General features: G+C 34.2%; 1 protein-coding gene across 3 annotated transcripts in view; it reads left to right on the forward strand.

Moving 5' to 3' along the window:
- Nucleotides 1–15,151, forward strand: part of EYS (eyes shut homolog) — a 724,585-nt gene that overhangs the window by 212,000 nt on the left and 497,434 nt on the right. For all 3 annotated transcript variants that reach the window (XR_011725383.1, XM_071741624.1, XM_071741625.1), the window contains exons 15-18: nt 1,407–1,529; nt 2,722–2,835; nt 3,136–3,249; nt 3,701–3,814. Coding sequence is in view for 2 of the 3 variants with exons in the window: in XM_071741624.1 (XP_071597725.1) it covers nt 1,407–1,529; nt 2,722–2,835; nt 3,136–3,249; nt 3,701–3,814 (465 nt within the window). In the remaining variant the exon portion in view is untranslated. The remainder of the gene's footprint in view (nt 1–1,406; nt 1,530–2,721; nt 2,836–3,135; nt 3,250–3,700; nt 3,815–15,151) is intronic.

Genomic DNA, 15,151 nt, shown 5'->3' on the forward strand with positions numbered 1-15,151 from the left:
TTAAAGCCAAACAGTACACTGTAGTAATTCAGATTTCTTTGAACATCTTCGATCAAAGATTCTTCCTTCTTGTGTAAAACACTGATGAACGTAAGGTCAGATATGCAGCAACTCATTGGTATATTAGAATCTGTTCACACAGTACCTATGCTACTGAAGCCTGGCATGCATTTATAAATCTTTTCTAAAATGAAATACAAAGTTCAGCTTTTCAGCTGGAATCCAAGTTTGTAAGACATTGAAATTAATCATATTTAGCTCTCTGAACCAAAACTCTGGTTTAAGTCTTTAGTGGCTTTTCATGCCGTAGTTGTTAAACTATAATAAATTGGTCCAGTCTCTTTTGATCTTTGCTGGAATATTATCTTTGCAAGAATCTAAAAAATCTTTAGAAAATTTTAAAGTGCTCAGTTAGTAGGAGAACAGTAAACAATACTTTTCTTTTTAAAAGCATATATATACATATATATATTTAAAAGATATATTTATTATAAATGTTACAAGAAAAACGTCTAAATTTTGAAATTACTTTTATGTTTAGCACTTGGATCCCTGCTCAACAACCCAATAATTGACTTTTTAAATTGCCTTATTAAATTAATTAAAATTTTCATTAGGTTTGAAAACTACTGTTTTTCAGTGAAACAGTATCTTTACTTGCAACTATTTATTGTGAATGTACCAAAATAAAGGCATTGCCAACAATGAACCTTGTGATTTTCATGCTGGATGATGGCTTCAGAAACTATAAAACCTTAGCTAATATATTTTAAGTACAAAATGTAGTTTCATATTTTATCTTTGAATTTCTTTAAAAAATTGTGCACATGTAGCCCTCAACAAGAAACATGGATACTCAGTGTTCCACAACATTAAGTTTCTTGCTAACTTTAAGTTAACTGATTCAAAAAATCAATACCAATAAGCTGCCAAACCTGTCATATCTTGTAATATCTACTTTATAGCAGAATGCATTAAGACAATTTTCTCTTTTTTTTGGCCTGAAAAAATTGGATGTTTTCTTTAGTTTTCTACTAAAAATGAGAAGCCTTTTATCAGTAGTGTGTTGGCTGATATTTCAATACAAATACGAAGATCTGCATAACACCACTTGAACAAATTGACATTCTATCAAATTCTCTTGAAGACCTATTATATCTTGGTTTTTATTACTGTTGCAAGTATGATTTTATTAAACAGTTCTTTTCTTCCATTTACAATTGCTTTGCATATGAACCTGAAAGTTTCAAAGAAAATGGAATATTTTATTCTATCCTAAATAAAATTTTGAAATATAAGTGAAGAACACAAAAGTACTTAGCAAAATGATCTCTCATTTGTCTATTACCTCAGATTAAATGTGATAACAAGGCTTTCATGTATTCTGTTACTCTATTTTTCATCAGGTTTTACTGGGCAGTTTTGTGAAGCAAATGTTGCTGCTTGCCTGTCACAACCCTGTGGAGCCTCCAGCATATGTAAAGACATATTGGGTGGCTATCTCTGTTTCTGTGCACCTGGTTTTATAGGTGGGTTTGAAGGAGTGTTGTTCAACATATCTAAGTCAGTTTTAAAACTCAGAAATGTTTTTTCAAATGTGATATAACTTATCACCTCTGACTGAGGTGAAAGCAACTTTTGTCTTCTTCTACACAAAAGACGTGGCTGTTTAGAAGTATTCAACTGTAAAAAATACTGCCTACAAGCAATTATTTCCACTCTTACTTTACACTCTTTTAGATTATGTCTATCTTACACTGATATGATTGTAAATCCCAGCCATATGTACATTGGACTTATTTTTTCCTGCTTTGGGCTTCTTGTAATGATGAGGCTGCAGTAACAAGGGCTTCGACCGGCAAAGGTACATCCAAGATCCTGGGCAGGCCTAACTACTCATTCTCAAACACCACCCTGCAGGTCACTCTCATTAGTGCAGTCTGAGTAGATTTAAATTAACTTTATGTCAGCATCCTGTAATTTTTAATTCCGAATTGCTTTTTTAAAAATAACCAACAAAACATTTCTAGATACAGATTCAGATCTTTTCAATCACCTGGATGATGAACTAATCAAACACAGCTGGAATTCCATGAGTGTCAGGTGAGATCTGCAGCCCAGATCCATCCTGCCTTACTGCAGGGACTTTGATAGTGCTCCCAAAGGAGGAATAAGATGATTCTGGAGTCTCTCTTGGTAGTTAAGGAGGAGAAAGGCAACCAGAGGAATTCAGACCTGGAGTAGACTCCATACCTCTTAAATTATTGCTCTGTATCCTAATGTAGGCATCCATTTAGATAAAAAAGTGAAAAAGAATACTATAGAAAAAACCTGTGATGTTTTAATACATGATTTTAGAAATATATGATATTAATATGATTTAGAAATATATGATTTTAATATGGTTTTAGAAACCATACTTACACTTTTGTGATGTTTCAGGAAAACTAAAGACTTTACAGGTCTTAAAATATTGAAATATGCATATTTTGGAGTGCACCTATTAACTAATCTATAAATTGTGTTGAACATCATGTATTACATATACATTTCATTTTTGCCTTTATTTAGCAAGAAATGAATTCCACAAAGGTAATACATGGCTCATGGGTAAAAGTTGCCTGTACTCAGCCTCAGTTATTTCATTTTGTTACTGCTGCTTGCACTGAAAACCTACCAGTGACACATCCCTAATGAAGTGAATCCTTCACTTGTTTCCAGGTAATAACTGTGAGATTGAGGTGGATGAGTGTCTTAGTGACCCTTGTCACAATGGAGCTACTTGTGTTGATCAGCTGAATGCCTTCACTTGTGTCTGTCAGGATGGATTTCAAGGTATTAAAAAATCCATAGAACTATAAATTCTACATGAATAAATCCTAACTAAAGTTCTGTGCTTTGTTTTCATGACAGCATGGAACTTAGTGTTTTCTCATAGCTTGTGGCTCAGCTGTTGGGAATGGATCAGTGGGATTCAGTGAAATTGTGCAAATAGCATAATCTGTTTTCTGTTTTTTTAAACTGTTGGAAAGTTTAATATAATAGAATCAGAGCAAAAACTTGTCTGTGAAAGATTTTTTGTTGGGATATTTATGCAGTAACTTCTCTCTTCTTTGACTGATTGTATATTTATAGGCACAACTTGTGAAGCAAATATAAATGAATGTCACTCTTCTCCATGTCTTCATAATGCAACATGTGCAGACCTCATAGGTGGCTATGAATGCCTCTGCCTGCCTGGCTTTACTGGTGAGTTGTATTCATAGCAAAACTTGTTTTCCACAGGGAGGTAGTCCACGAAGTATCCATTAAGACATCATTGACTAATTTGCTTGTGTTTCCTTCTCATTTCTCTTTATCTGCCCTTGTCTAATGTTTCATTTGCATTCCAATAAACTGGAACACTGACTCCATCTGTAAACTAAATAGCACAAGATAAATTAGTCTGCATTTAAAAAGGCCTTCAGAGCTTCCACACACAGGGAAGATTAGTTACCACTTAGCAACAATGAAACAAGTTGTTATGTATTTGTGGTGATAAGAATTAAATGGATGTTGACATTAGTATGTGTGGCTCTTCATTTGGCTGATTTATGTTAGTTTCATCTTACCAGTTGCTTGAGATTCTTGTGGTGCAAATGAATTAGAAATTGGCACCTGATTGTCTTACTAAATGTTAAAAGTTTTTGTCTTTTTAAAGGTGCAAAATGTGAAACAGATATAGATGAGTGTGCTTCATTTCCCTGCAAGAATGGAGCCACCTGCATTGACCAACCTGGTAATTACTTCTGCCAGTGTGTAGCTCCTTTTAAAGGTAATGAACACCAAGGGAGAGGGGAAAGCAAACATAATTAACTTTAGAAAGCATTTGTCAATTGTCTCAACTCATTTCACTCTTCCTACAGCATTACTGGTCTTTCATTTTCTCAGGCAAGACTTTTAAACTGACCAGACAATTATGCCTTAGGCTGCAAGTAAAGTGAAGTAAACTTTGTTTTAACACCTACCAGCAGTGTTTATGTGTTTACTTATTAATCAAAATAGATACTTTAAAATTAGTTTGTTAACAAAATAAGGTTATTTAGAAAATGAGAGATTATACTGCCTATTAGGTTGCCATCACAAAAATCGTCTCCTTTCCACACTTTTTTTTTTTTTTTTTTCTAATGGTTGTGGCATTCTCTAGAATACTCATTCGTTACTCATTCATTCTCAGAAAATTATTCATAGTTATCTTGGAATCCATAAATTGTGAGTGATTATTTCTGTTGGTGCTTTTAAAGGAAACACACTTGAAATGGAAGCTTTATTGTGACCTTTTTTTCATATAAATTTTGGGGTTTTAATTTTGAATAGTCACTGCTAGAATAATTTAAAATAACAAATTGTGCTGTGTTCTTGAGCAAGTCTCATTCAAATTATAATCTCAATTGAAGGTGCTTGTTGGTTTATAAATTAAATATACACATATTTTTCCTCCAGCAGTTCAATATAATGATACATAGTTAGGATTCCAGAATAATCATTAAAAGGCAATTTTCTTGGTGTGTTAAGACAGCAGGGCTTTTCCCCTTCAGAGAATAGCATTAAATTCATCATTCATGAGAAAATAGTGAGCTCTAATGTTTCTTTTTATTATTTTAGTTAGTGGTCAAAATTTATTTTGTCATTTTTATTTATGTTTGGCTGAATAAAATCTAATATAATAACAACTTAATGAGTGCTGCAGTACCAGAATTGCCCCTGCTCAGAAAGATGTGAAATCATTTTCAGTACATAGTTAAAAATATTGGTCTCAAGTACTTTTTCACAAGGAGACAGATTTTCAGAAGACTTTGGTATTCATTTAGATGTTTAAGTGAGTGATTAGAATTTCAGAAAGTCAATGTTTCTGTAGTCATCCTTCAAGAAGCTAGCAGTGTCTAATACTCTCAATGGAAAAGTTAAACCCTTCTGCCAAGATTCATAGGTGGTAACTGAGATCCTCTGAAAACATAATATTCTTACTTCAGGATGTCTACAATCCAAAGGATTCTTGTTGAAATGAAAGATTTTTTGAGATTGCTTACTTCTTTACAAGTTTACTTGGCACCTTTCAAGATCAAATTCTTATACAGATGTTGCCTAGATTTATGATGGTATAAATAAAAACAGAATTGGCTTCATATGAAGACTCTACTTCAGTCTCACGCCATCTGTTTATTTAACTGTTGTAAATGTAGTCTTTAACAGATTCACAGTAAGCCAGTATAATGGGTAGTTAAACTATGTTTTCTAATTGTGTGGAAATATTCAGTTTACTGTAAATAGTACCTTTGTGTGCAGTAATTAGACATAACAGAATTGCTTTATTGAGGAAGTAGAAGGAATATCTATTTTATTTTAGGAATATTTTCACCAATTTTTCATGAGTTCCTGTTAATGTTGGAGGAAAAGCATAAAGCTATATTGTGAATGCAGTAATTTACTTGGAAAGCAATCTGAAGTTGTATTTCTATAATACATTGTAATGCTTTGGTTGTCCCATCACAACATCTGCCCTGAAGAGAATGCACCACAATTAGGAACATATAATGTATCAGTTGATCAGGATGTGTACAGCAGACCTCTACTATGTGGAATATAGAATTAAAGAATTCAGAGCATGATTTGGGCATTCAGGTGCATTCAGACTCAGATCAAGCTAAAAATTGATTTTAGCAATTAAAACTTCTTTGCATACATTTGTCTTTCTTCCTGATTTCCCTGTCTTTTTTTTTTCTGTCTTTCAATTTCACTTCTTTCAAGAGAAAGCAGAGCTACTTCTCATTTTCATGTGCTGCAAACTTTTAGATATCCTGAATACAGGTGCTCTGTCACTCACTTGGGTAGTATTACTGATTACTATTACACCTCCCACTTCAATGCTGAAATGCTATTTACCATGATGCCACCTCCACACACAGCAGTATAATGTTCTTTTCATACTAGATTTAACCTAAGTAGATTTTTGGTATAGTTGTTTCTGCTTCGTTCTGATGAATTATTACTTGCAAATATGCTAGCTACTATTTTAGAAATGTCTGTCTCTTCCACCCATTTTCTATCATATCTAAGTTAAAAGTGACACATTTATTGGACATCTTTTATCAGAGGACACTCTGAAATTGTTCAGAAACAAAGAAAGGGAATTAGCTGGTTTTTCTGTTTTATTCCCCAATGCTAAGATAGCTACTGGGGAGGAAGAAGAAAGATTAACTTGATTTGGCTGCAAGACAAATTAAAGATTTTAATACTAGGAGACAAACAGCTCAGAAGTATATTCAGCTATGGTTCTGGCCAATACACTATCACTGATAGGTTAGGGGTTTTTTTTTGTTTTTTTGGTTTTTTGGTTTTTTGGTTTTTTTTTTTGGTTAGTTGGTTGGTTGGTTTTTTTTGTAGTAATATATCTATTACAGAGTTAAGCAGGTCTCAACTCTCTTGCAAAATGGATTCCATTTTAGTATTCTAGCTGGGGAGTTGCAATAACTTTTCAATTATGATATTGATTCTACAATTGTGGCCTTTCTATAATAGAATCACAGTTATTACAGAATTGATATTAAGTGGTAGAGCATGAGGTACAAGAAACACATTGGGAGACTATCTCATTAAAGGTTTTTTATGGAAGGTAGAATGAAGGCTCCCATGTTTCTATCAGGAAAAACTACCTTGTTCTGTTAAAAATTCATGCACAACTCAAGAACAGTGTAATTAGTAAATTTTATAGTCCCTACTGTTATTTTTCATATATATATATAAAATGTATATCAATATTTTATCTGTATTTATATCCATGATGCATCTTCCATGTGAAAGCATGTTAAGTGCAGACCTCAAAGAATTTATTTACAAAGACTTACAGGAAGCAGAAATTGATAATTGTGTTATTTTGAAACCAGCACGTTCTGTAATTTTCAGTAAAGAGAGAAAGACTCCTCATTCTTTTATGTTAAGGAGTAAAAAATATTTTTCTAAACCTCACATCTGCCATATTTTTCAGTCTCTTCAGGTTTCTTTTATAATTTAGTGGATTATACTTTTTTGTCTTAGGGTATTTATTTTAGTATGAGGCTAAAACATACCCATTGTATTCTTCCATCCATGACAGCAAAATCAGAACTGCTTTTTTGGATTGCTACAGTTCTATTTGCTTTCCTTAGTTGTAAGTCTTTATATTTCTTATATCTGGAGGAGCACAAGAGTTCACAGATTTTATCTGGCTCTTGCTCAGTTGTATAAAGGGACAAGGAAGAATACCTGAATTTCAGTTGCTCAAAGACAGCTTAGTAGAAGAGTCCCTCAGATACTCCACTGACAAACACTGTTTTACTGATTCTTAGCAATATCTGCCCTCTACATAGCAGATGAATCTTTTTTACACTTTGAGTTTTTCTAATATTACATACCTACTTTCAAGGTACTTCTAGGTGCTTCACCCTAATCATTAGCCATTTCATCCAAATTTGGTGCACTGGTGTTGGTGTTTTGTAAAACCTTTGAAGTATATTCTAATATGCTTCTAGCAGATGGATACCTAACTATAAAATAGGCTATTTTACTGTTCACAGCTTTGGAAAGCCAACAGTTTTATGTATGTAATATATAGCCACAGCAATGAAGTTAGTTGTAACAATTAGACATCGGTCCTCACTGTGAGTGTAGCAAAGTGGGGTTGTCTTTGTATAAGACGTGCTGCTTTTCAGCATTTCTGACATGCAGAAGGAGAACAATACCACTACAATTTCTGGGCCTGCTCATTTTTATGAGAAAATAATGTAGGTTCTAAAGGGTGGCTTTATTCTTACTTGGGACTGAATACTAAGAACTGATCATGCAATCCCACACCAGAACTGCAAATTTTCCCCGTTTTCTAAACTGGCATTTAAGGAAAAGGTGAACCAAATTACTTCAACAACATTTCTGTGGCCCATGGACTGAACCAGTATTCTGCTATTCACAAAGAAAGATCAGGAAGGTAGAAAACATTAAAGTGCCCCTAGAGATTGTCCTGTAAGACAGTCTGACTGTAAGAGCTGACATCTTTGTTGTTGTTGTTGTTGCTTTTTGTTTGCTTCAATTAAAAAAAAAAAAAAAAAGGCTGTTTAGTAACTTGTTTTTAATAAACCGTGCAAAGAAGTTGATCCTTTGATCCAAATTATTATGTGACTCATTAAAGAAAAAAAACATTGTATGTATTTAGTCTAGATGTTCCTAATAGGTATGACCTTTTTAATGAAATACATGTAATTGCAGAGGAAAATTGAAATTCAGTTCTGAGGAAATATCTCCTTATTTGTTGCAGCCTTAATGACACATGTCTCCAAATGTGCTCCAATTAAGATTAAAGCAAAAATGGTAATTGGCCATTAAACATGTTGCAAAGGAGAGTAAAGTAGTGAGAAAGGCAACTCAGCAGAATAAAAAATGCTTAAGTCTGTTGAAAAGCAAGAGTACTAATGGAGTTTTCAGTACAGAACACTCTGTTATGGGAACAGCTAATTACAAAACAGATAATAAGTAAGAAACATAAGTGCTCATGGAGGCAAAAACTAAAATAGAGTTAATGGAGCAATTACTTTTTCAGTGCTTGTAAGGCCAAACTTAAGTCTCTCCTGTGCCAAGACCCATGTGAAAAAGCAGTTTTGAAAGACCTGTGACACCTTCTAGTATGTCTGCATTAGACCGTAAAGGAATATTTCCTGTTTAACATCAGTTTCTATCTGGTTTTGCCAATCTCTTGATACTGAACAGCCAAATAAAATTTTATTTAGGGGGAAAATGCAACTGGTGCACAGAGCCATGAAGGGTACTTGGCATCACATAGGAGCTTTTGGGGGTAAAGGAGTAGGGTGGCCATTTATTAGTATATTACCTAGAAAATAAGCATTGCCTCTAAGTAATAAAGGAGATTTGTCTAAAAGGCTATATAATGCCTAATTAGGAACCAGTATGAACTGGGACTTGCTATTGACTCACACAAAACTTCTTTGAAACTTAGTATTTTTACTTATTTTGTATTGGTTTTAAAAGTTGCCATCTAGATTCATAAATTTAGGTGTTTCTGCTTTCAAAATGAAGCAATTCAGAGAATCATAGAGTGGTTTGATTTTGAAGGGACTTTAAAGATCACCTGGTTTCAATCCCTCTGCCATGGGCAGGGACACCTCCCACTAGACCAGGTTGCCCAAAGCTCCATCCAACCTGGCCTTGAACACTTCCAGGCATGGGGCATCCACAGCTTCTTTGGTCAACCTGCTCCTGTGACTCACCACCCTCACAGGAAATTTCTTCCCAATACTCATTCAAAATCTACCCTCTTTCAGTTTTAAACCATTCCCTCTCATTTTATCACTTCACATCCTTGCAAAAACTCCCTTCCCCACTTTCTTATAGGCACCCTTCAAGTACTGGGAGGCAGCTATAAGGTCTTCCCAAAGCCTTCTGTTCTCAAGGCTGAACAACCCCAACTGTCTGAGCCTGTCTATATAGGAGAGATGCTCCAGCTCTCTGATCATCTTCATCACTCTCTTGTGGACTCATTTCAACAGCTCTATGTCCTTCTTCTGTTGGATACTCCAGAACTGGACACAGTACTCGAGGTGGGGTCTCACAAGAGCAGAGTAGAGGGGGAGAATCATCTCCCTTTACCTGCTGACCATGATTTTTTTCATGCAACCCATGATACAGTTGGCTTTCTGGGCTGCAACACAAATTGCTGGTTCGTGTTGAGTTTTTCATAAACCAATACCTAAAAGTCCCTCTCCTCAGGGCTGCCCTTGATCCATTCCCCACTCAAACTGTAACTGTGCTTGGGATTATCCCAATCCATGTGCAGAACCTTGCATCTGACCTTGTTGAACTTCATGAGGTTGGCATAGATCGACCTTGTAAAGCTGAGAAGGTCCCTCTGAATGGCATCCCTTCCCTCCAATGTGCCGACCACACTACACAGTTTGGTGTAATCAGCAAGCTTGCTGAGGGTGCACTCAATTCCACTGTCCATGTCACCAACAAAGATGTCAAAGATCACTAGTCCCAGTACCAACTCCTGAGGAATTCCATTCAATCCAGTTCCTCTTCCCTTATCCACCAGAGCTGCAACCCCCACCAGCCACAGATCCACGTATTAATAGACTGTGTTCATCTGTTTCTTCCAACCTTGCTGCCCACAGAGAGGAGAGAAGAGAAAATAACGTGCTCCATATTCCCTCACCACTTGTCCCAAGTCCCTGTGGCCTCTTTTGATAGGTCTTGAACAATATGTTGTGGCTTCATTGCCACCCACATGGAAGAACAGTAACAGGGAATACTTTGAGGGCTGTACCAGCCTTGGTACAGCTCAAAGAGCAAGTCTTTTGCATAACCTTTTCTAGTGTCAATTTAACTGAGTTCTGTAAAAACCCATGGCTTTCCAGAACAGCATCAAGAACCTAAAGGCTTCTTTAAAATCCGTTGTTGCTTAACTGTCCATACATACACAGTGAGGTATGTGTTGTAGTTTCAGGTTTCAGATTTCACTTTGCACTTGATCCATAAAAATAATTTCCTAATAATTTTCTACTCTGGGAATACTACATGTGTAAATCCAGTCCTCTACAGCAAATGAGGGGTTTGAATTTCCAGGGAGGAAATTTAAGTTATGTAGATGATACGAGGTATATTCATTGCAAATGAGAATCTGTATGAGTATCTGTCTCTTAATTTTCCAGAAAGTATTTGCAAACCACAATTTTTCAAAAACTTAAAAGATGGTTACATTTTCTCTGGCTGCTCTACAATTTATGAGGACATTGCTCAAAGAAAATTTACCACATTTCAGGGAACAGGGGAAGGAGGGGTGGTGGTTTGGCTGATGAAACAATGTTTGCAGCTTTATTTTTCCACATGGTGGGCCAATTTATGGTGTAGGGTAATCTGCCAACACACAAACAAAAGTAATAAATAATCCTCGTATGAGCTTCTATAAATATTGGCCAATCTGTCAGATTTTAAGAAAATGAAAACAGGATCTCAAATACAGAAGGGTTTGGCCACCTGAACTAAAAGTGGCCATGACTATATCTGAAAATTACACCCACAGGTCCTATACCATGAAGCAAAACTGATTATGATACCAGCTCTCTGTAACTTTTCCACATATATAGAAATCTCAGTTGAATTCCAGTGTAGTAAAAAAAAGATAAGAGTGAAAAGCATTCCCATACACAGTAGGATATACAATTGAGGTAATTGTTTTCCTCAACAGTCTTGAATTCTCTGACAGAGCGAAGCATGCTTTTATGTTAACATGTGAAATGTACAGATGTAGATACAGACATATTTTCATTGTTTAATAGTTATAAACTTGTATATTTTAAAAGAAAAAAAATGCACCTAAATAATATGCTCAACCTCTGTTTGTCTGTTTTTACAGAAATTTATACAGGTATGGAGCAGTAATATATGAATCTCTGTGTGATTTTCATTCTACAGTCTTTGATGTGGCTCTCTCTCATGCTTTGTTTCAGCATCATTGCATGACCTGCATTATCATATACAATTAAGAAAAAGGTTTTTTTACTTGAAAAGTGCTAAGTATTACTTTTCAAACATTGTTCCTTTAAAAAAAACCCAGATTTTTCAAATCATATGGATTTCGCAAAAAACGCCTTTTCACTGATTCTATTTATAAAATGAAAGAAGTTCCTCTCATGTAAAGTAGAATTTGCATTCCAAGGAAAAAAAAATGGATTTGCTACACATTTGAAGTGACAGAAATTACTTCTGACTTGCTATATTTTTAAACCATTAGAGTAATACTTTGCTTAATTTCAGGTAATATCACTATATGCATGCTTCTGCAGTTATTTCTCTTTCTATCCACTATAGGGTACTTCTGGTTTGGTTTTGGTTTTTGGTTTTTTGGTTGGTCGGTTGTTTGGTTGGTTTTGGTTTTTGCTTTTTGCTTTTTTTTACACTTACTACTCTATAATCATCTCAGTTTTGCAGGCATTTTGCTTTCCTGTGCCACAAAGTAGATCATGCTAAGTAGCCAGTTTATAAAATAATGGCAAGCTTAGAGGTTCATCTGAACTTTTCAAAGTTATAGAAAATGTTAATTTTTAACTTGTAATTGAGAAAATTTCATATTTAGCATTAAGACATTTAATCTTTAGACTTGTAGGGACCACAAATTTTAGGCATCTAGCAGTGTTCATTACTGTTTCTGGGATATTAGTGTAAGTTTAAGAAAGTTTTTTGGGGTAAAAGCCATTGAGCTGTATAAAATCGATGAAAACCAAAACATTAATTTATCTGAAATTATCAAATAAATTTTTAAAATTAAAATTTCGGTATTCACTAGTTTCCAAAAAAACAGTCTTGGGAAAAACAGAAAGTTTCATGTAGATTTTGTTCTGGACTGGGTATTTTTTGTTTGCTGGTTTTTTTTAATAGCCTTGTGTTTCCTTTGTATATTGTAAAATCTCCCATAACTTAACACATTTTTACTTTTTTTGAATGGTATTCAACTTACTTAATTTAGCTCAAAACAGCGGTGATTCACTTTAGTGTAAGAAATGTCTTTTAACTCTGTTGTGAAAAGGCAAGTTAGCAAAATACTGAAACTTAAAGCTGTTGAAGTGATGTTGTGATGATAAAGAAAAAACCTAAAAATATAGAAAACATCTAAGAAAACACACTTATTGTGGAGGATTCACATCAGTCATCAGCTTTTATTTCATATATGAAATTAGTGTAGTTTTGAAAAAATGGCCTCTGTGTTGTGAACCTGAGCATAACTAATGTAAATTTAAATAAAAAACATTCTCCATTTTTGAAAATTGTCATGTATTCATGTAAGCTTTATAAAGTTTGTCTGTTGTAGATTTTCTCCCTATTCTTTCCTTACTGTCATCCTTTCAGCTGCTGTACTTTTCTCATTTTATTGAATCAAAATGCTATTAATGTTATTCATATGATATACAATCTGCTTAATGAAATTTATAAGAATGGTGAAAAAACTCAATTAGCAAGGCTACTGAAATCCAGAGATAACCAGTTGTCATGACCAGGATAGGTCCCCAGTGAGACAGAGATTAAACCCCTTGCTCCTGGATCCAATCATATATTGTCAGACTTGACCCTTCCAGGGAGAGTGACTAAAATGATACGGTTGATACCCCTTGATTGGATTAAAGTGAACGATACTCAAGGTCTTTATTGGAATATATGGTTTTATTAGAACTATAGAGGGAATAAAAGCAGATACTTCAATTATTATATATGCTCGGGCTAAGCAATCATAAAGGCTGATTATTTGGATCACAAAAGTCACAATACATGTATATTCAAACTGTGTAACCTGGGGAATAATGTGGGTATTAATGATTTTAGGAAAGGGAAATAGAAAGTGAGAGAGTAGGAGAAGAAACCAGGTCTGTCCTGAGATCCTGTTTTGTGTCCTCACAAGTAACTTGCAGAAAAAGACTCTACAACTTGGAAAGTTACAGAGAGGGGTTTATTTATTCAGCACTGGGCTCACGAGGGGATAATTCCTCTGGAATCTGTGCATACCAATCTTGCAATTAGGCTTTTGTTATATACACCAAAGTTTTAGATATTAATTAGATTTTCCAATACTCCTTACACATGCATCACCTACTCCCACTTCATATTAAAATTAGTCCCAAGAGGTCATTTTCATAATCTCCTCCCCTCTGTGCCTTTGCAGTGCCTGCTGGTGGTGTTTGTGGGGGGTCATGGGGATGAAGTAAAAATGAAGCAAAGGTCTTTCTCTGGGTAAACGTCTCACCTCTTCTTCTCTGGGCATGAGCATTCCTTCAGTTTACAGCCAATGTGTTCTGTTTCTTATCTCAAGGTTGCTATAGTTATCAGTTTAGCACATATATTTCCCTTATAAGGTGATGACTATCTAAACAATTTCTTAGCTTCTATCAGGTCAATGTGACCCCTAGACAATTACATTAATTTAAGCTAAACATAAAGTTAAACATAAATTTAAGTTAAATTAAGTTTAAATTAAATTAAATTTAAGGTAAAGTTAAACATAAATTTAAGTATCAGGCTCCTTGGTATTATTTAGGTAACTGCCATCCAAACAATACACTTGTTGTTAGCCATAGGTAGCTTATTTTCCCTATATTGTCATAATCATGACAGCAGTTTGCAATCAGATACAATTTGTCATTAATTCAGTCAGTACTTTTATGGCAAAATGCTGACTTTGAAAGCTGCTGTCAGATTTAATTCCTTAAAATATTAGTGGCAAATGTTTTTTTAATTAAATTATTTTCCAAAAAGAATAACAACATTGAAGAGATGCCATTTCTGATTATAAGTGTATTCTGTAGTATACATCAAAATTTTTCAAGTACAGATTTTGCTGAGCAAATAAAATAAACATCAATAGCTTTGCATAAAGAAATGAAAACCTCTAAAAGATAATTTAATTTTATGTTGATGCATAATTTCTATAAATTAGGTTTTTGAATTTTAATAATAGCTTTAACAGAGTAGTCTTTTTCAGAAAAAAAATCTATTGTCAGTGTAAATTTATGTTTAGAGACTGTGCTGTAGAAGTATTGTAACCAAAGTAGAGAGCTGATAAACATTAGCAGAATTACATTCTGAGTATGCAATCTGATTCTCATTCCTAAACACACACAAAAAGAGGATTTTCCAAATAATTATGCATTATTTGACAAATACTGCATGCTAATAAATAAGCATAATATATACTATATGTGCTTATATACAAGTATACTATGCAATCCAATACACCATGATACTGAAAAGAAATTGTGTCTTCAACTCTGTGTAATTTAATTATCTGTGCTGGTTTCTTCAGGTTTTTTCAGACAGAGGACTTTAAATGTTAAATAAAGACAATCTTCTTATAATCAATAATATATAGCCAAGAATTAAACAAGAAAAAAGTTAAACTTGTGTAATGGAAATAAGCACAGTTGAATAGATGTGGCTCTTACTAATTCATTAATGAACTTCTTTATTTGATTTTTCATATTTGATCTGTTGGATGTACTTTCTTTCTCTCTTTAGTCAGCTTCCTATGTTTGGTGAATATTAACTTTCATCCCTGTGATGGACAGTTTAAAAATTCTGATAA

This window comes from Heliangelus exortis, chromosome 3 (assembly GCF_036169615.1).
Source record: "Heliangelus exortis chromosome 3, bHelExo1.hap1, whole genome shotgun sequence".
NCBI lineage: Eukaryota > Metazoa > Chordata > Aves > Apodiformes > Trochilidae > Heliangelus > Heliangelus exortis.